Source organism: Pararge aegeria, chromosome 25 (assembly GCF_905163445.1).
Source record: "Pararge aegeria chromosome 25, ilParAegt1.1, whole genome shotgun sequence".
Taxonomy (NCBI): domain Eukaryota; kingdom Metazoa; phylum Arthropoda; class Insecta; order Lepidoptera; family Nymphalidae; genus Pararge; species Pararge aegeria.
This window is the reverse complement of record NC_053204.1, coordinates 10,663,498-10,689,492: the sequence shown is the minus strand read 5'-3', so window position 1 is coordinate 10,689,492 and position 25,995 is coordinate 10,663,498. Positions and strand designations below refer to the sequence as shown.

The 25,995-nt window shown below is 37.5% G+C and overlaps 1 protein-coding gene across 3 annotated transcripts in view; it reads left to right on the top strand.

Annotated features, from left to right (window-relative positions):
• LOC120634864 (hemicentin-1) overlaps window positions 1–25,995 on the top strand; it is a 254,924-nt gene that overhangs the window by 214,786 nt on the left and 14,143 nt on the right. For all 3 annotated transcript variants that reach the window (XM_039905705.1, XM_039905706.1, XM_039905704.1), the window contains exons 7-18: window positions 3,384–3,534; window positions 4,650–4,761; window positions 8,664–8,842; window positions 9,790–9,966; window positions 11,352–11,492; window positions 12,778–12,886; window positions 14,020–14,177; window positions 15,426–15,484; window positions 15,945–16,112; window positions 16,945–17,071; window positions 18,128–18,212; window positions 24,871–25,076. In XM_039905705.1, coding sequence (XP_039761639.1) covers window positions 3,384–3,534; window positions 4,650–4,761; window positions 8,664–8,842; window positions 9,790–9,966; window positions 11,352–11,492; window positions 12,778–12,886; window positions 14,020–14,177; window positions 15,426–15,484; window positions 15,945–16,112; window positions 16,945–17,071; window positions 18,128–18,212; window positions 24,871–25,076 — 1,672 coding nt within the window. The remainder of the gene's footprint in view (window positions 1–3,383; window positions 3,535–4,649; window positions 4,762–8,663; window positions 8,843–9,789; window positions 9,967–11,351; window positions 11,493–12,777; window positions 12,887–14,019; window positions 14,178–15,425; window positions 15,485–15,944; window positions 16,113–16,944; window positions 17,072–18,127; window positions 18,213–24,870; window positions 25,077–25,995) is intronic.

Genomic DNA, 25,995 nt, shown 5'->3' with positions numbered 1-25,995 from the left:
GCTTGGAAGCAAGCCGCTCCTCTCATCTCACAGTAGGCAGAACAATGATTGTTAAGTTGTAAAATGATGTTGGAAAAGAGCAACTGCTGAGTTTCATGCCGGCTTCTTCTCGGTAGAATCTGCCTTCCGAACCGGTGGTAGAGTCACTACAAACAGACATACTTGACGTCTCGAAATTAGACCTATTTGAAATAAATGAATTTTGAATTGAATTTAAATTAACCAAGAATATTTAGTTCTAAAAATAAATGTTATCATCCTTCTCCGAAAACAATTATTGCCTCGCTAATGCTCCGTACACAGGCATCCAGGGCAATTAAATAGCGCGCTGCGCCAGTGTGTACGCGCACTTAATTATAAGTCATCCACAGTGCTAATACTTGGAAACGTTTGAAACTTCCACATGTAAAATGTAACTGGAAGAGACTTAAGATCACGCTGGCCGATAGCCAGTGGCGTGCACAGGTTATTCACAAATAATATAGATGCTATTAAATGGAAAAATCCTTCTCATTTATGAGTTATACAATTTTTTAGGGTAGGCAGAGCTTTTGCGCATATATGCAGTGCACTCCACTGCCGGTAGCTCTTTGACTATAAAGATACTGATATTTATAGACTACTAGCTTCTGCCCGCGACTTCGTTTGTGTGTACTTCAGAATTGGGTCTAAAGTTTCGCTAGTTAACAATTTTTAATCCTTCCACTATTTGAGAGATCGGTATATAGAGTACATTACCTATTCCATAGTATAGGTGACATGCATACCAAAGCTGTCTGATCGCCGCTTAGCTCGTAAACAATTTTCAATTTTCCCTCAGGAATTACTTAAGGAATTAGGATAAAAAGTAGCTTACGTTCTTATCCATGTCAAAGGTTACATGCATGCTTATTTTCATACAAATCTGTTCAGCCGTTTTTGCGTGACTGAGTTACAAAAACTCGATTTTCACATATATAATATTAGTAGGATAGTAGGATTAGTAGGATAGTAGGATAACCGTTTGTGCGTAGCACTCGGCTATCACTAGAACTTCGGGTTCACTTTCGCTACTAAAATCCCAAAAAAATATATTCTTCTTCTCTTCTCAGTCGGTTCGTTCTTGTCAGAGCGGTCGTGGTCGTCATTTAAGGGTTGTGGCACGCCTGTCTAGCACACTCATGTAAGGTGACAGCCACTACAGCCTTTATTTGGTCAGCTCATCTCATTGGCGATCTTCCGCGTGATCTAGTGCCCTCGATAAAAAAAATATATTACATACGCTTAAAAGTTATAGCTTTCAGTTTTGAAATATATTCATAGCCGAGTTGAGTGAAAATCTACTTGTTATTAAATAACAGAGTCCCTTCCATGAACTCTATGGCAGCCTTAAAACTTGGTAACTCCTGAGACCCCGAGATTGTTAGAGGCCTCTTGAGGGAGTGTAATTAAAATTTCCCGCCAAAGCAACAACTCACCACGAAACTGTCTAAATCCCAACTTTTGAACTGTTTTATGTGCTTCGCGTGTTTTAATGTCGGAGACTTCCAATGGTTCAGTTAACTGACATTTGAGTCCAATTATAATTTCAAACATGAACTGTTAATTTTATTGGGATTGAAATTAGCGTATGTCCAATCCAATTATTATAAATGCGAATGTGTTTATTTGTATGTCCTTACTTTACGCCCTAATTAAACAACAAAACGACCTGATTTTTGGCATAAAGTTATTTTGGTTTATTTTACATTATTTAATTTTAAGTTGACATTGTAATTTAATTTCATAATTTTTGATACCTTAATATTCTGAAATTTTGTATAAATTGGAAAAATAATTTTATAATTAAGGTTTTATTATAATTTGCATGCCATAGAATGGCAGATTGTAGCACGTAACTTGTTACGTTTTAGTATAAGATCAAATTTGTTAACCTGCAATCACGCAAATAAAGATTTAAATTTGAATTTGAAAGGTTGGTTACAAAGGCTACTTTTTATACCTGGAAAACATTGGGTTCCCACGGGATTTGTAAAAACCTTAATAAACGGCCAGAGCTAGTATTCTTAAATAATTGCTGAATAAGAGGAAGGCAATCCAAAATTCCGTGTAAGTGATATTAAATTGCTTAAAACGCAATAACTCCGCAAAGTTAGAGGTTTCGTACCTAGGATCGAACTAGGCTCCCATAAAAAGAAGGCTAAAGTCCTAAACACCTGGCTATTAACGTTATTTTATCAAAGGTTGCCTGACAGAGATCGCTACTAAGCGATAAGGCCGCCTTTTGTATTCTACTTCCGTCATTGTTCTTTTATTTTCCTGACTTCTTAGTGGTGTACAAATAAAGAGTTAAATAAATAAATTTTGTTAAGATATTGCAAAATACAAATATGTTTAATAAAGTAGGCCTAGTATAAACATTTAAGAGCCGTCAAGTCTGTTTGTAGTGACTCTTCCACCCGTTTGGAAGGCAGATACCACTGAAAAGAAGCCGACAGGAAACTCGACAATTGCTCTTTTCTAACATCAGCATTCACAATTTTACAATTCTTATTGCCTCGCGAGAGATGACGTGGTATGCTTCCAGGCAACATGTCATAAACATACCGTAAGGGAAGATCCAAAGCACAGAAACGTTCAAGAATGTTTGACAACTTGCTGCAGTAATACGGCAGATGCACCGTATACCGTTTCGTAGACGCATAACTACCGTGTTGTAGATGCATTGCTACGTGCTACGAAATGTGTGCGAAGGTAAAAATGGTAGTCATGAAAAAAGTGATACGGCAAATAAAGGTAGAATGTATTATAATTCAGCCACTCTGCACTGTTGCTTCTCCGCTGATTACATCAATACAAGAGAAAAGATAATAAATATTAAACTAGCCCATTTAATATTTGAATGCATAAAGGATTGAATGCAGGTTAAATTTTGCGAAAATGCAATGAAGCTAAATTTGCTATAGGTTTTGTAATAAACAAGTGAAGTCTTACGAGTATACTCCGGTCTTAGAGCAAGACATAATATTTATTAGTTTACAGATTTTATAGAAAATTCATAGAATTCCACAAAGTATTACAATTCTGAAGCTCATACATATATAGATATTCCGTCATAATAATTATTTCATAAATCATTTTAAATTGGACATTTGATTATACAATTCTTTTATAATGTCAGGTTTAGGTTACCTATCCTACCTACTGTATCAACTAACTGAATTAATCTAAATTAAGATATGCATAACACGTAGTTTGTACCTAAATAATATTATTATGTTTTGTGCATAGTGAATTTAATCGAACTGATTTTAAGACAACGTTAAAGCATTAAAATATCGTGTAAGAAACTTCTTCTAAGAGTTCGTACCCACTTAGATTGTTAATAATACTATTTGTTTCAGAGCGACACAACGTTCGAAACTGTATCAAATCTCACTATCGAGGCGACGCGGTTTGAAAACGGTAGGAAGTTCATCTGTAAAGCTATCAACAAAGTGATGCAAGAAACAAACGACCATCCCATACACGCTACTCGTGAACTAGAAGTTTGGTGTAAGTATAACTTTGCCTACTTGAATCAATATCTCACTACGAGACACTTTTGCACTCTAAAGGAAGTTTATTTGTAAAGACATCAACATAATGATGCGAGAAACTAACGGCCATCCTATACACGCTACTCGTGAACTAGAAGTTTGGTGTAAGGATAACATTGCTTACTTAAATCTACAAAACTCTAGTGCTCACTACAAAACTCCAGTCCACTCCATAACCAGGTGCCATATTAGGGTCCACTCCGAGGCCTAATATATATAGCATAACATATATAGCATAAGATGAATAGCATAAGATTAAAATCTTAACTGCATTAAAAACTTCTTCAGTCGTTTTTCTGGCACATCCGAAAGCCGGCTGATAGAAAATGCTTTAACATTAAGTTCATTTCTTAAAGAAAGAAAAAAATTTGCGACGACACCTCTATATATTGTATACATTATTTTTTAAGGAAACTGACTACATTTTGACTTCAGTTAAAGAAAAGAAGAGATAGAAATAAAGTTGTAAAAGTAGTCTCCCAGGGGTTTATGATGGGACCCTTTCCGTTCCTCATTTACATTAATGACCTTACCTAATCCCTATCTTGCCAGGGACAATCACTGGTTATTACTGTTGCCGATGATATTTATTCTAGTTTTAAATGTAATCGACTTGAATATCATAGCAATATAACGTCGATTAGCTTTTCATGATACTATTATTTTTTTAGCTTTTAGATGAACTACACTGAGTAAAATAATTAGGCTGTTAAAAAAATTGCTAAATATTAAATTAAAACAACTGTTCAACTAAATAATGAGGAATTGCATCTGTTGAATACAAGTTTTTTCATATCGTAAGATTCTAAACTTCAACAATATATCTTTTTTTAAGCCTAATATGCAGCTAAATTACTTAGTCTGGCTACATATTTATAGTCTTTCATAATATTGTTAGATGCTCCACTTCACCAATTTATCTTTTTACAAACCAATCTTAAAGTTGAAAATATGCACACAATCTTTGTATTTTTTAAATTGTTGCTATGTATATATCTTAAAGAAAATGCAAATATGACAGAAGTACTTAAAGTATGCCCACATAAAATTACTGCATATGCTATTTTTCAGATCCTCCAATCGTGCATGTCGGTCCACCAAACATCACCGTGATAGAAGGCTCCAAAATTCTACTCAAAAGCGAATATGAAAGTAACCCCTCTGCCTTGATTGAGGTTACTTGGTAAGTTTTATCATTTTCTTTTTTTTATTCCACTATATTCCAAGACAACTAGTCTTAGAATATACAGACGGTTGGTGGCGATTAAAATTCGGAAGCACAAAAACTTCAATCGTGAGGACGGGTTAAATTAGCAAGCGTGTGGAATCCAGTAGTAGAATTATGCAAACCAAGAAAGCATTGTACAGCTTCTCAATCTAAAAGTGACGTTGTCAGTGTAGTATGTCGAACAGTTTGTAAAATACCAACGAAAAGAACACGAAAGCGGGTATTCAGATTCCCCGTGACATCCAACTTGACTTGTCATAGCGGAGGTATGAGAAGTTCTGTTGTGACAACGATCCAAGCAGCTGGGTCTAAATATCGACAAATCTCATAATATTATCGTTGTATGTACCCGTTGAGCTAAATTTAAGAAATGTTGATTAACCACGAAAATCTTAGTTAAAAATCTTTAAACACTCGTTCATATTAGTAATATTTACAGGTTTAGCAGCAAATCATTAAAATATTTCCTACCCTTAGGTTTATTGTAAAAATCGTGTCAATAAACGCTTAAAATATTATAATAAAGAAACTAAAAAATGCCCAAGTCTTCAATTACATTTTTGATGTTTATCAAAAACTAATAATTTTAAATAAAGCCACTTAAATTTCGATGTACCTTGACGTCTTAAAATAAAGATTATACTTATATGAAACAAAACGTCAAGAATATCAAAATAATACGGATCTAACCGATGGTAGTAATCCCCCAGGTATATTATTATAAATAAGGAATACCTCATCAAACGCAAACTTAAAAACCAGTTTAACAATATTCTACATATTCTCTTTTCAGGCTAAAAATATTATTAAAGTTTATAAAGACATTTACAATGTAACTCCTGGTAGGTTCGAAATTGATATACCTTTTAAGCCCAGTGGTTAGAGATAAATTCCGAAAGTAATCTGCTTAAATGTGTATGCGAATAAAGAATCCTATTTCGCGCTCGGTTGAAGTGTAATATGTAAAGTTATTATGTTTTTGGGTTCCGCGAGGGTGATACAAAAACGGCAACACTAGAATAAAGATTCATACTAATTAATCCTTTTACATTAGCTAAGGGATACACGCAACACTACGATCCATCATTACTTATCAACATCCAACAGTAATCGATGAAATTAATAGATATAGCCCTGAATATAGGGAACGCTTGGTAAAACACCCCAATCCACTGGCTGTGTGCCTACTGACTGTGGAAAGAATCAGACGTCTGAAGCAGGCAGAACTGTACAGAGGATACTGGCCCTCATAACTGCAAATACAATAAGTAATACAAAAAATGTACTTATAGTCTATCGACAGATTGTAGATGTATATAGTGGAAAAAAAAAACATTAGCTTATACAAAGAGAGCTGAAGATATAATTTTGCAATGTAAGTTTGCAACACTAAAGTATGTCGTTTGTTTCTTAGTTATCCACCGATGTTTGACTCGATCACTATACTAATATTATAAATGCGAAAGTTTGTTTGTTTCTTTGTCCTCTCTTTACGCCCTAACTAATAAAATAATCAACTTGATCTTTTGCGTAGTTGAAAGGATTGAGAGTGGCATAGGCTACTTTTTATTCCAGAAAAACCATTAGGTCCCACGGGACTAGTTTAAAACCTTAAAAACCGCGGACGAAGATAGCGGGAACAGCTTCTAACATTGTTAATGCGAAAGCTGTTTGTTTCTTAGTTTGTAACCGATGGTTGTCTCAATAACTGTATTAATGTTGATAAAATATTACATATCAATAAATCTATTTATTATACTTTTGATCGCGATTGTATAAATGCTAACGGTGAGCAGTAGCAGAGCTTTTTGTGGCAGAGCTCGTCCGGGGAAATACTATCGCAATGCTTATTTCTGCCGCTAAGCAGCATTGTTGTAATGCTGTGTTCCGGTGTGAAGGGCGTGGTTGCCGGTGTAATTACAGGCTCATGAGGCCTCCCTGCCTCAATTGATGGACGCCAGGGCGGCATGTTGAAGAATGTGCTTCTTGTATGCCCTGTGAAATTTTGCTCTGTTCATAGGCGATGGAAAAATACCGTAAATTGGTTGCAACAGTGTAATTGACAAACCGGGTGAGTCAAAATAACCAGATGATTGTCACACTGAGTTCCGATTAATTCGCACGCTCTCGAGATCGCAGATGAGAGAGATAAGATTTAGAAGAGTAACGGCAGAAATGAAGGTACAAAAATCGGCCAAATGCGAGTCAGACGATAATCTTTAGAAATCGGGAAACAAAATCATGTTTATTGTATTGGAGCAATTAAATATATTGTAACGAGGGAGCAACCCGATATGCACTCCATATAAGACCAAGTGCAACGGATTAGTGTAGGATAGTGACAACAGATGGCACCACTAGTCCTCTACCTCGCACTACCGTTTGTCCCTCGCCAAAAGTATAAGTACCGGGCGTAACACAATATTCGATGTCGAAGTACTAGGTGCAGCCGACTCTTCCGGCACTCCTGAGACTTACTAAACCCAGCATCAAGCACTCATAGGTGTTTGAGGCCGACTATCCCACCCTGCATTTGGTGCCCTGATATCGGGTTTCTCTCGCATCTATTGTTGTAATTGTTAAAATACGGACGTTACCCTCAGACTACGGCGTCTCATTTACCACAGCATCTTCCCGCTCCCCGCAACAACCGTTACAATATATATATATATTATAGCGGTAACAGTAATAGATCATCTGTGAAAATTTCACGGTTCATGAGATACAGTATGGGTACAGACAAACAGACGGGCGGACGGACGGATCGTGGATATTAAATGATAGGGTTTTACCCTTCGATAGGGAATAGGCATCGATATGACGATGAAAATTGTAGCGGTCTCCACATTACCGAACTAGATGGCGTCTCAAAAAGAAAGAAATGTTCACAAAAATTGACTATATATCCAACTTCCAAAGATGAATGTTCGGACCTCGGTCCCCGAGCACGATCACCCGCTCGGAGGAAGATCTTCCTGTTATTACGGTCGAGCGTATCACCATAGCTCCCGTACAATAATAAACAGTGACTTCAAAAAAAACATGTTTAATTATACCGAACCACACGCCAAAGTCTCACGCTTAGCCACCCTCATAAGCGGCTCGCGAAGCCTTGAACGTATTACTCAAGTTGGGAGATAATGCGAGTTTCATACGTAAGACATAATACCGTGCATTTACTATACAAGGTCGGGTGCCTTGCTTTATCTTCGGATTAAGTCATACTTGGTGGCTTTACTGTCTTAGAACCAAGCTGAATACAAACCTTTGAACACCTTAGACTTCACTTAAATTAAAGCATTGAAATGTAAGCTTTATATCATCTATACTAAATTAGTATAGTATAGTATGTTGCTTAATTTTTTGAAGATTTCGGTTACCTGTTTCCGAAACTCTTCATCTAATCTATATGAAATTTCGAACAAAAACTCGATTTTGCAAACTAAAATATCGGCTAGGCGACTTCACGTCATTCTTATCAACACTTACAGCTCACGTAGGTAATGAAGCTATCACTAGAATAGTCACAAGACAGTAGCCCTTGACTGCAATCTCACCTGGTGGTACCTCTTGGTATTGCAATTATATTACACCCTTACCGCGAGTGGCGTGCACAGGGTTTTTCACCAAGGTAGACATAAAGCAGTAAGATCGCGTAAAATAGAAGTTCTGCTCATAACGAGCTATAATATGAACAAAGTTGGCAGTGATTTTGTGTATGTATGAAGTAAACAGTCTCTACGTTGTATCGTACCGGAATACTTAATCAATACACCAATCAAATCAACTAATTCATTTCTTTTTTAAACCTTGCTATATTTTTGTACGCGACTTATATCTCTCTATCTACCTTCCAGGTACCGTGATGGCAAACGAGTAAACCTTAACAACAGCAATTACCAAGGTGGTACTCCGGACCAGCACTCCCTAATCATCCTCGACGCCAGCGGTAAAGACATGGGCAACTACACCGTGGTGATGGCCAACAGTGAAGGCAATGGTACCACAAATGACACCATCAGTGTTAACGTTCTATGTGAGTATACCACCATCAAAATCATCAATCAAATCTATTTCTTGTAGACTTACTTCATACGCACTTAGATCTTTGTTTATTGGAGAAAATTAAGCTTAATTTGCTATAATCTTTACAATGAATAATTGAAAGCTACAATTATTGCGAATCCCTTCGTAAAAAAATTAAAGAAATAGGTACACTTACAGTAGCCTCGCAATATATTTATAATAATATAATTTTTGTTGAACAAAACATAAGTAATTATAAACAAAAAGTCGACATAAACAGCCGAATAACTAGAAACGGACATAAATTAGTGATATCTGCATATCGTCTGAGAGAAGTACAGATATAATACAGTGGGGATGGGTACATGCTTTCATAACATGATACCGAAGATAATATTAGATCTACCTTTACCTAAGTCTAAACAATATATTAAAACACATTTAACAAATCGTGGTTACTACACGATTGATGAATTCCTTAACGACAAGGCTGCTTGGAAGCAGGCCACTTTGCTCTCATCTCCCACATAACAAAAAAATTCTAAAGATTGTTAAACTTTAAAATGATGTTGGAAAAGAGCAATCAGCTGAGTTTCTTGACGGCTGTTCTCAGTGGAATCTGCCTTCGAAACCGGTGGTAGAGTCATTACAAACAGACTGACTTGACGTTTCAAAAGTGCTTATTAATTAGGCCTACTTGAAATTAATGAATTTTGAATTTGGATTGGAATTTATGCATTGTAAAGTCAACATCTCCTGAGGATGCTCCGGTATTTATAACGTAAATAACTTCTACAAGTTGGAAGTGCTGGGGATTGAACTTGGACCCCCGAAGTGAAGCTTAAATCCTAACCACTATGCTGTCAACCCTACCATAGTTGTTAGAAAAAATGGAAGCTGCAATAGTTTCAGAGATTGTGTCAGAGATTTACCCTTTATGTATGTATTTCTTTACAGTCAAACCGCAAGTGCGTTTAACAATGAGTTCACCAAGCCCAATACTGGAGAATGATCACAAGAACGTGACCCTCACGTGTGAAGTGGTCACCGGGAATCCTTCGATACTTGACGAAGTCATCTGGTATCTGGACGGAGAGATACTGAAGCATCTACCTGAATGCAACGGAACTGATGGTAAGCACGCTAAATATTTTGTTAGCTAGCTACTTTATTATTATTATTTATTTCTTACAATCATAAGTAGGTATAAATAGGTGACTTGATGTCCAGAAAATCCATTGAGTTTGTATGGACATTGCACAATCCTCTAATGTTAAACAAAATTTTAAAATTTAAGCGGGTAGGTGAACAAATATGCCGCCGGCAGGTCGAGATACCGCATGACATAATGCAATCCCACCGCCAGCTGACAAGTACGATTTCAATATTCTTCCAATTTCTGGAAATGCTTTTTGAAAACATTTTCGGTGATTGAATCCTCAAGTGGTAAAGACAGCTAATGAATCAGTCTTGGTTCGTTTTCCGTAATAGTTATTTGCTCTTTTGACAATAACTTTTTAAAACCGCCCGCGTTTAATACGGTTTTTTGCAAATCCCGTGGAACCGTTGGCTTCCCTATTAAGAAGTAACCTCTGTTAATCCAAAACCGATGGTATTCCTGCGACCAGAAGAAGCGTCTGTTAATCTACGTCCTTTCCACTTTCTCTAAGTCTTAAATGAAGTTAATTGTTTCCTTAGTAAGAGAGCGAAGAATGGACAACCTGCCATATAAAAATACACTTTATTTTACACCTCACAGAATGAATGGGCAGCCTTAACGCTTAAAATCGATAAACCAACAAAGGTAAAGGAAAAGAAACACTTATGAAATAGTAATTTAAAATATTAATTCAGCGACCCTGCTTTATAATTCAAGGCTGTGTGTTCGGTCCCACAACTTTCCCAGAAATATTTGTGTGATGAACATGAAAGTTTTTTCATGTCTGGGTGTTTATTTGTATATTATATGTATTTATGTATATAATTCATAAAAATATTTATCAGTTATTTTTAGTACCCATACCACAAGGTACGCTTACTTTGGGTCTAGATGGAAATGTAAAAAACACAAACGTATGTATTTCGTAAGGATTCCCTAGTAGTTTCTCCCTACGATTGGGTTAATGACATAACTGGGTAAAGAGCTCATTCAATATTTAGGGCTAGTGGGCATGAGTTTCACTGATTGCAAAAAATATCTATGACGATACGACCCAGATGGTAACAACGGTATAATAAAAGGAATGTATCGAGAGCTTGTTTTTGTTAGACGGCCGATTCGCGCTGTGGTCAGCAACCCTGCTTTTTGAGACCAAGGCCGTGGGTTCGATTCCCTATTTTGGACAATGTTTTTCAGTGTCCGTGAGTTTATCTATATATAAGTCTTGATGTATATTATTCATACAATTATACATCAGTCACATTAGTACCCATAACGCAAACTACGCTTACTCAGGGACTAGATGGCGATGTGTGTATTGTCGTAGCATATTTATTTTTTTATTTATTATTTGTTTTAGATAACCTCTGCAACGAGGTGGACCCCTCGATGCTGTTACTCCAGGACACTACGAAGAGCTTCCACGGCAACTACTCCTGTAAGGGAAAGAACTACGCCGGCTGGGGAAACGAGAGCGAGAAGACAGAACTGATCGTGAACTGTAAGTTGTTTTTATCTTTTATAAGTACCTATTAAAACATACGACGATGGAGTCGAAAGGTCCTCGAGAGGAGACCGCGTGTCGGTAAACGGAGTGTCGGACGCCCCCCAACTAAGTGGAGCGACGATCTCCGAAAAGTGGCAGGCATGCAGGTGATATAAAATGAAGAAAATCTCCAGTGCGATAAAAAACTTGAGGATAGACTTTGTAAAGTTATTAAAAGCCTACCCTCCATTATTTATAACTCATACCGGATATTTTCAATATTTTATACCATGTGCATACCTTGTGCATCTCCCTCTTTGTACGCCACTGGCAGCGATTGGGGAAAGCCGACAGCCGAAACCGGACAAGTTGGCGCTGCTTGAAAGAGGCCTATATCCAGCAGTTGACCCACATTGGCTGATGATGATGAATTTTAATAATGTGCAAAATTACGGTTTCTTTCATTAATTGAAAGAGATGGTCCAACTGATTCGTAGGAAAAGTTTGCGCTGCTTGATAAAAGAATATGTCTTGAACGCCGATGCAGTGAACGCACGTTTTTTTTTTAATATATAGACAAGTGCTTGACTGTAATTACACCTGATGGTAAATGATGATGCAGGCTTAGATGGAGCGCGCTTGCCTAGAAGATGCCTATTCACTCTTGATTTGAAGGTACCCAGATTGTAGGTATCGGGGAAGACCGCAGATGGGAGGGCATTCCAGGCCTTTGCGGCTGATGATGATGATGTATTTATATATTGTGCAAAATTATGGTTTCTTTCTCTAATGGAAAGAGATGGTCCAATTGATTCAGAACACCAGCGCAGGGTCGTGGAAGGAACACGTTCTACGACTAGCTTTTTGTCCATCAAGTCCAGCAACACAACAATGCTGCTTTGAAGAAATAAGCATTTTTGTAGTTCTTCCTCGGACGAGCTCTGTCAGTTGAGAAGCAGCAAACTTAAAGTAACATTGTGCAAACATTTAATTGTGCTACTAGCTAAACACTGTAGCATGGGTGCAATGTAGGTACTAATTTTGGGCAGTTTGGAGGGATCAGTATTAATTTAACCTATCTTGTAAGGTTAAGCCAGCGGTTGCGTGTCCATCAGCCTGAGGCGTAAGCTTTATTATTAAACTTCACTAAGCACCATTTGCCTGCAATTACACCGGCAATCGAGCCATTCAGAGCGGAACACTGCAACAATGCGACTTCGTGGCACAAATAATCATGGCGGTAGATCTTGTCACGAACTCTGTCAAAAAAAAATCTATCACTATTTCGTTACATCAACAGATCCCCCCGGTCCTGCAAAAATGACCTACTCACCTTGGCGCGTCATCAAAGGGAAATCTCTGGTACTAAGTTGCAGCATCCAAGAAAGAGGCAGACCTGAAGCACACAGGTGGGTCGCAATGTTTTTGTATAAGAGACAGCGAGTGGTGTAAAACCCCTAAATCTAAAATAACAATATTTTGCGTCTCAGTGGTTGATCGACTAAAAATACTAATAAAAAAGTACAGACGCTATGACTAATAAAAATGCACATAATTTTTTTACGACTTACCTGGTAAACGATGAGAGCAGGAGGAATTTAAGTAGGAAGCGCAGGGCTCAATTTTTGCAGAGGGAATTTATTATATCTGATTTTTCTCTGGTCTGGTTTTGTCGTGCCTAGTAACTGACAAACACGTGCCGCTAAGCGATTTAGTGTTCCAGTGCGATGTAGAAACCAATCAAGTTACCATACTCCTCAACAGGTTGGCCCGCTACCATCTTAGACTAAATCGTCACGGAACACCAGGTAAGATTGCAGTCAAGGGTTAACCTGTAGTGGAATAAAAAAATGACTGGTGTGAGAACCAAAGCTTTCTTGGCAAAACATTCAGGCCGCCATTGCCGGAGAGATACAGGTTCAAATCCTGCCAAAATTTTTAAATAAAATAAAATTATGCGTTTCATAAACTAATCAAAAAATGTTTATTCACACTATACAATTATTAATGTGCCTAAAGCATGAATGCCTGTCCTAAATAAGTTTCTCACGATTAGTAATTTTAGAAAGAAGGATGCAGTGCTGATTTCAAACAAATATGTTGTACAAATAGTAGTTTTACATAATCACACCAATATTCTGAAGCTCCTTCACGCCAAAAATGCTGAACCAATATTATAGATTTCACTCAAGACTACCACATAAGCTATTTATTATCCCTTAAAAAAATCATGGTTCATGAATCCAAATTGCAAAGTTGTATACGGACATCGAACCTAACAAGTTATTATTATTATTATTATTAAATTCTTTATTGCACACACAAAAACAAAATACAAAGAAACACATTTACAAAAAAAAAAAACTAGTTTAGGTGTGCAAAGGCGGTCTTATCGCTAAAGCGATCTCTCCCAGACAACCTTTGGCGATAGTAGTTTTTGTAAGAAACGTGTTGGTGCGGCAATAAAAATTTCTACCTACATAAAAATATTGCAAATCAAACTACATACATGTTCTATTAATTATACCACTTGTTGTTCTAGGTTCCGGTGGTACCGCGGCAACCGCGTGGTGACGGACATCGTATCCCAGAACTGGACCATAGACCCTGTGACCTTGGACCATCGCACCAACTTCTCGTGCCGCGGGATCAACACCGGGGGAGAGGGGGAGGCTGCTTTTGTTAATATCGACGTGTTAGGTAATAAACCAATTTCATCTCCACCATAAGATGACTGGAGTACAAGCTTTTTATACTAGTGTTTTTCACAAATCTCTTGGAAACCATTTGTTTTCCTGACATAAAAAACAGGGCTCGAAACCGGTTTAAAATTACCTAATAATCTTGGTTAATAACCGGTTTATTTGAATGTTCTGAATTATACCGGTAAATGATAGAAAGAGAACAGAAATAATGAATAGAATGTAGGTCACCGTTCTAAATGAGGGGACGATTGTATAACGTATATTAAACAAAAATTAACCGGTTTGTCCAAGATGTGCTAGGCAAATACAAATGCCTAGCCTAATTCTTACTTTGCTATAGGAATAGGTTAATTTTACGAATAAAAATTACTTAGGTACCCATAATATAACGAAACTTTTGGCTAAATCCAAAGAAAAAGCAAGCAATTTAAAAAAAAAACGTTGTGCATAGAATAATTTGTGACCATTGTCTTATTACTCGTACTAATAGCAGCGCGTGCAACAAGTCACAAAATGAACTGAAATTAAAGTTCGTAAAACCGGTTAAAACGTCATAATAAATGGAGAAACAATTAAAATAGAAAACTCCACTGTTTTTCTAACTATAGGTCACCTTAGATTGTAAGTTACAATCGGGTGCCCATATAGAAAGCCTAGCGTGTAAACTCAGCTCAGCCGCATATGCAATCAGGAAAATTAGTTAGCTTACCGATGTTGAAACAGCTAGGCTTGTTGATTTCGCATACTTTTACAGTATTATGTCCTATGGGATCTTGTTGTGGGGAAAAGCTGCTGTTATTGCAAGTATATTTATACTACAGAAAAGAGCTGTACGATCAATATTTAAACTTGGATCACGCGAAAAATTTAAACAAATAGGTATACTTACAGTAGCTTCGCAATATATTTATAATAACATAGTATTTGTAAGACAAACCCCAGCGTGGTGATTGTGGTTAACCCTCGCCTTTAGTCCAGCAGTGGAGTGTTATAGAATGTTGATGGATACATTCCAAATACCTCAGTCCTTTAAACTATATTATGCCAAAGATCAAAGTCTATTGATCTTTGCCATATAGTTAGATACTCCAAATATTATACCACCTTCGAAACTCTCCAGCTTTCATAGACAAAAATATGGTGACATCAGATTAGTATCAAGAGGCATGAAATAGAGGTTATGAAGGTATCGCAAACTACTATAAAATTTACATTATTATTAACAAAATTATTTATTTTTCAGCTCCGCCAAGTTTCAAATATGCCATGAATCATTACAGTGGGGCGTTGTATAAATCACAGGTAACAATAATCATACTTAATGATCATTCTTAAATATTCTAACCCTTTAGAAAATCGCTTCCAAACAACTAACTTGTACTGGGATTTGAAAAAAAAAGGTTTATTGTATGGCGTAAACGCGCATTAACAATGGATTTTTAGAAAATCTACCCCCAAGTTCTCCATAATGTTCTCAAGGGAGTGTGACCTGTACAGACAGGCAATGAACAGGGCACATAGCTCGAAGAACCGATGGACATTGGGGTCTTAAGGTGCTAGAATGGCGACCTGTCACCGGTAAACGAAGGTCGCCCCCAACGAGATCGACAGATGGCATCAGGCGAGTCGCTCGGGCCCCCTGGAGGAAAGAGGCCCAGGATCTTATATTGTGGAACTCCCTACAAAAGACCTATGTCCAACAGTGGACGTCGATTGGTTAAAATTATGATGATGATAAATAAAATTAATTACAATGTTCCAGAACATATCCCTCTCATGCACTGTGGAATGCGCTCCGCTCTGCAGCGTGGACTGGCTGAAGGACGGCCAGGTGATCAACCCGGAGAAGACTGATAAATACTACGTGGTGGAACGCAAGATCGAGCCGCAGGTCAACAGAAACGACTTCGAGGCCACTGAATCTACGTTGGTAAGAGCCGATAAAAGAATAACTAAGATGGACGTCGATCCATCGAGTCGAAATCTTTCAGCTGGTACCTAGGCAGAGATACTCTACAGATGACATAGCATTCTTTATTCACGAAGGCCTATCACAGGCACTTATGAAGCGTTCATACATACATATTTACATAGTTGTAAGGGGATGGTGATAACTTCGTTCGCCAACTTAAACCTACGAGAGTTCAAAACGCGCCCTGGTCTAAGAAGAGCCCACAACAAACTGATCGGGGTAATTTTTTTTAGTTATCACCATCTCACAGTAAATTAATATTAAGCTATGAAGCTAGAGCAGCCAAGCTTTTTTATCGTATCTCCCGAACGGATGAACCGATTTCGATTTAGTTTTTTGTGTTTGAAAGGTGAATTAGTCGGATGGATTCTTAGCTATGTTTGATGATAATGGTGCAAAATGGTGGATTGCATTTATTTTTCCCAATCCCCTTAATGTCGGGTATCAAAGGTCTTATCTAGTAGGATAATTTGAATTCGGGATCCTTGAAAACTATAAACTAAAGCCAAGACATGCCGTGGTGGTTTTAGTTTGGTGAAACGAGTTCCACATAACCTCTGTCCTGCTCAAAAGGACTAAGGTAGCCATAAAGCTTTTCCAACAAAAGAAAAAAAAAGATAATGCCTTGCTAAATAATTACGGTGATAATCTAGTGATAAGGCTTCGGCTTCCCTCTAGGAGGGACAGAGTTCAATCTTGGCACGTACCGGTAACTTTTTGAGGTTATGTGCGTTTTTATTTTGAGCAAATAAAATATCATAGTTACTAAACTGTTTTCTGTCTCCACCAGCACTGGAACATGTCAGCTTGGCCGGGAGGCGTTTTGTCCCGGGGCGACTCTGTACGCTACACGTGCCGCTCCTCAATCAACGCGGCTGGCCCTGCCGTCAACAGCACCACCACATTTGCTGTCGAGTGTAAGTTTTTTTTTTAATATTATTCCACTACAAGTCACGGCAATTTCCCTTAGCACTTTCGGGGGCATCGAGTTTAAACTCGTTTAAGTTTAAAGTATAAAGTAATCACAGAACTAAGAACTTACAGAAACCGTGTAAACGACTTATATTGAAGTATCAAAAGCCACTCCGCTGCACCTGTAACTTTTCGGAGTTATGTGCGTTTTATAATATCACTTGCTTTAATGACACATTAAAACATCGAACCTGCATGCCGGTAATTTCTCAATAGGTAATTTCCTGAGAGGCGTATGAAGTAGTCACAGAATTAAACCGAGTACACAACTTAGAATGAAGCATCAAAAACCACGTCACATTAGAATGGTTTCTCGAACAAACGGTTCGTCACTTCATACCATTTAGCAGACGACAGTAATTATTATACAGTAGTTTGTGAGCTAGCAACCTTCCGTTGGTGTAAAGTACGCAGGGCGTTTTCACTGTTTTTGGACACAATGCCATTCAGCGATTATTGTATACTGCATACAATAATGACTGAATGAGGATGCTGTAGGTTCTTAATTCAAAGGAAATAGTATTTTTGTGTATCTTCAATATATTATATAGGAAATATGAAGTTTTTTTTTTATTTATAGCAGTTGTAAACCATTTGTAATGTTAATTTTGACAGCAGTGCAGACCGTGCTTTGTAAGTTTTGAGTCTGTGGGTTCGGGTTTTCCTACAACTGGAAAATGTTTGTGTGATGAACAAGTATGTGTTTCAGTGTATATATACAACGATAATACACACATCGCCATCTAGCCCCAAAGTAAGCGTAGCTTGTGTTATGGTTACTAAGATAGCTGATGAATATTTTTTAATGAATATAATACACATAAATACTTATAATATACAGATAAACACCCAGACACTGAAAAACATTCATGTTCATAACACAAACATTTTCTAGTTGTGGGAATCGAACCCACGACCTTGGACTCAGAAAGCAGGGTCGCTGCCTACTGCGCCACTCGGCCGTCAAATATATTTAATATATATAAGTATATTTTTTCCAGATGAACCAGAGAACATAACGGTCCAGCCACGTGTTGTGTCTGTCATTCAGAACGAGATACCAGCTAAAGTTGTGTGCCACGCTGAGTAAGTGGTAGCTTCGTATCATCATAACTGCCATCATCACAATCCCCAGCCTTATCATCATCAACATCAGGTTATGCAATACCACAAGTGATCTAACATGGTAGCGGGCTAACCTGTAAACGAGTAAGGTAGTATACCCAAATTCAAATTCAAATTCATTTATTTCAAGTAGGCCTACTTTATAAGCACTTTTGAAACGTCAAGTATGTATGTTTGTAGTGACTCTACCACCGGTTCGGAAAGCAGATTCTACCGAGAAGAGCTGGCAAGAAACTCAGTAGTTGCTCTTCTCCAACATCAACATTTACAATCATTTTTCTAACCTGCGGGAGATGAGAGCGAGGCTGGCGAAATCTACGTTGTCATTGAGGAATTCATCAAATGTATAATAACCTCGCTGTACTAGATGCGTTTTTACACATTGTTTAAACGTATACATTGGTAGGTTAAAGATTTTCTTAGGAATCATGTTGCAAAAGCGTATACTCAACCCCACAAAGGAGTGCTGCACCTTTCGCAGACGATATGCAGATATCACTAATTTATGTACCCCTAATCGTTTTCGCGACACCGCTCCAGAACACTCAATCGCTTAGCAGCTCGTCTTTATCGGTAGGGTATACATTATAAGTTCCCAAATTGCCCCTGCCGGAAATCGAACCACCCACCCACCCATCGCTGTGCCGGGGAGGTTTTTTTTTCTTTTAATTTATTATTAACGATAGGCCAGCTTTTGACGACAATCATGCCCGTTAGAAAGCAATGATGAGGTCTAGGTTGGAGCACGCTTGCCTAGAAAAAGCCTATTCACTCTAGCCTTGAAGGTACTTAAATTATAAGTGGCAGGAAACACAGTTACCGGGAGGGTGTTCCACATCTTAGCGGCACGTATCAGAAACGTGGATAAAAAAGGTCGTCAAAAACTAAGTTTTGGGGGGACGGAGTTCGATCACATACCACTGAATTTTCAGATTTTACTTGCGTTTTATAAAAGGGAAACCTGCATGCCTGTAAATTTTCGATAGGCAATTTTCTCTAATGCGTATGAAGTCTACCAATCCGCACTGGGCCAGCGTGGTGGACTTCTGTTTTAACCCTTCTCACTGCGAGACAAGACACGTGCTCTGTAGTGGGTTGGTAATGGGTCGATAAGCACTGCTCATACAATTGACTCACTGATTTAAATGAACTTGTATAAATAATAACAGTTCTGATTTTGTAAACAATAAACTAATGGCCAGACAGCCAGCGAGAGCAATTAAAAATAACCGGCCACGTGCCAGACGCACTCACGCACGAAGATTCCGTACCTGTCAATATCAATAAAACCACGTCCGTGTATACGAGCCCCCTTAAATATCTGTTTTATTTTAATTTAATTATTTATTCTTGAAGGGTTTTTATTTCTAGATAAAGCCACCATGGTACCGAATTTAAATATAATTTATAACTTTCACATTTGTTTTATAAATGTAACCTAAAATAAACTATGTAAAACTAAATAAAATCTAAAACTTCGAAACCACCGCAGCGAGGTACAGTTCCTAAGATGCTGGCAACATTGCCCCTTTGGATGGCCAAACTAATTCTTTAGCCAAGGTAACTGCCCGCTATAGGATCACCGCTCATTCTTCAAGTGAATTTACAACGTAAATAAAAACCGAAATAATACTTTACAGGCTTGCCAATGCCATATCTTTTACTGAAAGAAATCCTATACAGCCCTAACATCACATGCAAAATCATGTGACTCCTGTCACTTTATTAGGTACGCGTCGTGTAGCGTAGGTACTATGCGCGTGTCGCATGTCTTATATCTTCAATAGGGTTGTCATAAGTGAACACTTAGAATGTTTTGAATTCGTTTGTATGGAAAAATAAATATGCAAATTTTGGTTTTATATTCTTACAGGGTGATTCCTTATGAAATATACGTATACACCTTTCAACAGTATTTCGTAATTCGGTAACATGTTGTATTTAGATAATTTTCATATATTATATATATTTTTTAGATAATTCGGGATAGGGTATATCTACAAAGATATATAGATAGATATTATTTTTAGGTTAGCATCATGAGATACAGGCTGGTCACAGACAGACGGACGGATGGAAAGCCGAGTCTTAGACCCGGTCCCATTTTACCCTTTGGGTACAGAACCCTAAAAAATGATTTAACCTGGCAGCAACACAGTAATTCTAAAAGGAAATGCCACATAGTGATACAATTTGTTTTTGAAGTAATTTAGAGTATCTTTAAAGATATCAATGTCAAGGTGGGTCACCCAGGCTGTTGTAATAATCGATTAGATGCCTTGTTATATGCCTAGGTCATCCGTTAAAAGTTAGAATTTTTATCTTGACCGCTCTCTCATTGTCTATTAAAAGGAATGGTACGATGGTTTTTTTTTATCGATATGTTAACAGTTCCCATTCTATCGTAATGTGATATTTGTTAATATTCCGAGAATTGTATTTATAGCTTTTAATTGTGCAATACCGTTCTTTTATTAAACAATGAGATAATAAAAAATAGCACCAAAGAAAAATAAGGTTTGTTACTTTGACCCTTCTTTCTGAGTCCGAGGCTGTGGGTTCCAAAATGTGAGGAACATGAATATTTTTCGCCGTCTGGGTGTTCGGTTTATCATAAGTATTTCTGTATATTATTCACAAATATATGAATATTTGTTACATGAGATAACATGAGTTATCTTAGTAGCCATAACACAACTCACAAGCTACGCACACTTTAGGGCTAAATCACCATCTAGCCCCAAACTAGACTAATATTTCGACAATACACACATCACCATGTGTGTGTTGTCGAAATATTTATTATTACGGTTTACCAACGAACCTATAACTAATTCTGTTGGGTATTCATTCTGTTATCGCCATCTCAGTGCCTCTTAGATTAAGTAACTTATTAGACCTATTAATTTTCCTAACCGCTTATCTAATCAATGTTTTAATAGATTTTGATGATATTTTAAACAATGGATACAAAGCAAGCTCGATTTCAAAACCTCTTCAGTAATAGTCGAGCTTTTTGGGACTGAGCTCATCAGGGGACAAATACTACTATGTACTACCATGTTCATTTCTGCTGCAAAGCATCATTGCTGTGTTCCGGTTTGAAGGTTGTGGTTACCAGTGTCATTACTGGCATATGTGGCTTAACACCTACGCCTCAGATAGATGGAAACAGGGCGGCACATTGTGCTGATGTGTCCCTGCAAAGTGCCGCTAAGCAGCATTGTTGCTGCTAAGCGACTGCTGCTGCTGCTGCTGCTGCTGCATTGCTGTGTTTCGGTTTGACGAGGCACAGGAATGACGCTTTACATATAGACCTCAGATTTATGGACAGAGCGACAGTTTGCGGGAAGTCTCCCACGCGTACCCGACATAGTATTGCTCTGTTTATAGACGATGGTTTTCCACATATTTATTTAAACTCTTTATTTGTGACACACAGTTAGGAAAATAAAGGACGAATAGAGAGAAACACAAAGACTGGAGTAGAATACAAAAGGCGGCCTTCACGCTTAGAAGCGATCTCTGTCAGGCAACATTAGGATTAGGACCACAAGAGCGAGAAAAAATAGGTGGTGCTAAATTGTTATAAACCTAAATTCAAATAACTACATACGAATACATAAACAAAAATTACACTAATAAGATATATTTATTACATACATATATACATCTTCAATAACTATGTTACAGACAGGCTCTTCAAACAATGAATAAATATACTACGACAATACACACATCGCCATCGAGCCCCAAAGTAAGCGTAGCTTGTGTTATGGGAACTAAGATTACTGATTTTTTTTTAATGAAAAAAACCACTACAAAGCACGAGTCTCCTCCCACAATGAAGAGGGGTAAGGCCGTAGTCAACCACGCTGGCCCAGTTCGGTTTGGTGGACTCCGCACTCCTTTGAGAAATGAAGTAGAACTCTGAGGCATGCAGGTTTCCTCACGATGTTTTCATTCACCGTTATGATTAATATACATAAATACTTAGGTTAATATACAGATAATGAAATAGCTAGGCTAGTTTATTTTGCGTACTTTCATAGTTTATTATGTTCTATGTATCATAGTAGTATTATGTTCTATGGAATCTTGTTATGGGGTAAAGCAGCTGATATCGAAACTATATTTATATTGCAGAAAAGAGCTGTACGGTCAATATACAGGATGTTTGGTGCATCGTGTGCCAAATCGAATCTGATGATTGGAGGGGTCTTTGGCTATCTCTTCAGCCCTCGTAAAAAAATCTTGCTCAAACGGTTTTTTTTATACTGATTTTAAATTGTTTTTTTAAAAATTGTAAAAATTCTACATTTAAATTTTAATAAAAAATAAAGTTGTTAAGTATTAATTAATTTTCTTTTTAATCTTTAATTTGTAACGTTTTACGCTTCTTTTGAAACTAGAATTACACGCCAGCAACATCTAGTTTTTGTTTTACAGCCCCGCAAAGTTTTTTTTACGTAAAAAAATAAGCTTGAACGTCAACTTTCGGTTTTAATAAAAAAAAAACTAAAAGTGATCATGTTCTTCCAATTTTTTTAAAACATCTCTGGACTGTCCCCTTTCTAATGGTGTGCAATATGCCATGAAAAGTAATTAGTAACATCACTAATTTTCAAATTTTCTAAACTTAGTCACAATTTTCTAATATTCAACAGGTGAAAGAAAAACAAGTTTTTGCGTAAATAAAACTCACAAGCAGGTAAAATTTTTAAATTTCGTAGGTTTTACTTGAAATAAAAATAATACATTGCATTTGAAACATTTATTTCATAATTTTTACAAATTCTGCTCAAATTCAATTTACAAAGTCTCGCGTAAACGTCGGTATGTGTCTTGGAAGACTCTGCGGCCAGGTAATCGTCGACCAGGAAAGCGTTCCTGGTAAAGTCGTTGCGCTGCACGAGCGACACCACGGGCTGCACCATAAACCATTATGATGTCCGCATATTCCTCGTTAGAGTATGTCGTCATTGCAACAACAAAAAAGTCAACAAAGTTTAACAATAACACCAAAAGTAAATAAAACGTAACAAAAAACAACAAAACTTAACGAAAACTAAATAAAAGAATCGTGGAGTACAGTAAGCTAGCACACACGTTAGGCAGCAGAGGCAGTGATGTCTCGACTAAAAAATAAGATGGCCGCCGTGTCGACGCGACGCGGGGCCCGTTCGCGATTGGTTCAAACAGGTTTGCACTATGCAAGAAAGGAATAGAAGATAGATTTCGCTTCACTAGAGTGAAAAAACTATTTTTGCCTGTTTAAACGAACAACGGGCGTATAACTTTATGAAAGAGACAGAAAATGTCATCTGCCTTGTGAATTGTGAGTGTTATTTACGCAAACCCTTGTTTTTCTTTCACCTGTTGAATATTAGAAAATTGCGACCAAGTTTAGAAAATTTGAAAATTAGTGATGTTACTAATTACTTTTCATGGCATATTGCACACCATTAGAAAGGGGACAGTCCAGAGATGTTTTAAAAAAATTGGAAGAACATGATCACTTTTAGTTTTTTTTTTATTAAAACCGAAAGTTGACGTTCAAGCTTATTTTTTTACGTAAAAAAAACTTTGCGGGGCTGTAAAACAAAAACTAGATGTTGCTGGCGTGTAATTCTAGTTTCAAAAGAAGCGTAAAACGTTACAAATTAAAGATTAAAAAGAAAATTAATTAATACTTAACAACTTTATTTTTTATTAAAATTTAAATGTAGAATTTTTACAATTTTTAAAAAAACAATTTAAAATCAGTATAAAAAAAACCGTTTGAGCAAGATTTTTTTACGAGGGCTGAAGAGATAGCCAAAGACCCCTCCAATCATCAGATTCGATTTGGCACACGATGCACCAAACATCCTGTATAAACTTAAATCACGCGAATCCCTCCGTGAGAAGTTTAAAGAAATAGGCATACTTACTGTAGCTTCACGATATATTTATAACAATATAGTATTTGTAAGAGAACATATTAGTCTTTATAAACAAAAAGTGGACATAAACAGTCTACTTACAAGAAATGGTCATAAATTAATGTCATCTGCATATCGTCTGCGTAAGGTACAGAGGTCATTTGTGGGATTGAGTATACGCTTTTATAATATGATTCCTGAGGTGATTTTGGACCTGCCAATGCACAAGTTTAAAGAATTTGTTAAAACACATTTATTACAGCGAGGTTACTATACAATTGATGAATTTTTTAATAACAAAGTTGCTTGGAAGCATCCGGCTCCGCTTTCAGCTCTCACAAGATAGAAAAATGAATGTTAAAATGTAAATTGTTGATGTTGGAAAAGAGCAACTGCTGAGTTTATTGACGGCTTTTTCTCGGTAGAATCTGCCATCCGAACCGGTGGTAGAATCACTACAAACAGACAGACGTTGACGTTTCAAAAGTGCTTATATTAGGCCTACTTGAAATAAATGAATTTTGAATTTTGAAACACCTTGATACTGAAAAGCGTTGATGTTCATTACACATACATTTTCCAGCTGTAGGAGAAATCTAACCCACAGCCTTGGTTTCAGGAAGCAGGGTATCTGCCCACTGCGCCAATCGGCTATCAAATAGTGATAAAATTACCTTCTCTCTCTTGTGTTCCAGGGGATTCCCGAAGCCAAGTTACTCGTGGAAGAGAGAGAACGCGTCGAAGAGTAGCGCGAGAGAGCACAGCAACAGCTCTCTGATATTGTCGTCGTCGAACACACTGATGTTGGGGCGAGTGGCGAGGAAGGACGGCGGGAACTACGTCTGCGAGGCGTACAACAGACATGGATCTATCAACACCACTGTATTCTTGGATGTGATGTGTAAGCCATCTTATTTTTTATTCCACTACAAGTTAGCTCTTACTGCAATCCCACCTGACTCACTCTAAGATGGGAGTGGGCTAACCTGTTAGGGAGTATGGCAGTTATATTTAACCTTGAACCCTAATCGGTTTTACGCGACATTGTACCGGAACGCTAAATCGCTTAGCAGCACGTCTTTGTCGGTTGGATACTAACTAGCCACGGCCAAAGCCTCCCACCAAACTATATCTATATCATCATCATCATCATATCAACCAATTACCGGCCCATTAGAGGGCACGGGTCTCCTCCCACAATGAGAAGGGGTTGACGTCGTAGTCCACCACGTGGTGGTAGCCCAGTCCGGATTGGTGGACTTAACACACGTCTGAGACCATTATGTAGAACTCTCAGGCATGCAGGTGTCCTCACGATGTTTTCCTTCTCCATTGAAGCAAGTGGTATTTTAATTACTTGAAACGCACGTAACTTGCTGGGATTCTAACTCGGGCCCTTGACAACCGACTCTCAACATTTCTATGTATTTGCAGATATTGTAGAAAAGAGCTGTGGGGTCAATATATAAACTTTAATCACGCGAAATCCCACGTATAACGGCTTACTTACTTTATCTTCAGAATATATTTCTGGGACTCAACATTGCTAGATATAGTATATAAAGTTGATATACTAACCGACTGACTCGAAATGGACATATATTAGTGACATTTGTCGTGTCATATCGTCTGCGAATGTTACAGAAATAATTTGTGGGATATATGCTTTCATATATTCCTACGGTAATTTACGATGGATGATGTCCAGCATATACTGGTGGAATGTAGCAGATACAATTTGGAGCGACTAGATGTTATGCGGCGGTACAAAATCAACAGATTTGACGTGGGTGCTCTAACGAGCCTTCTCTCTCAACCGA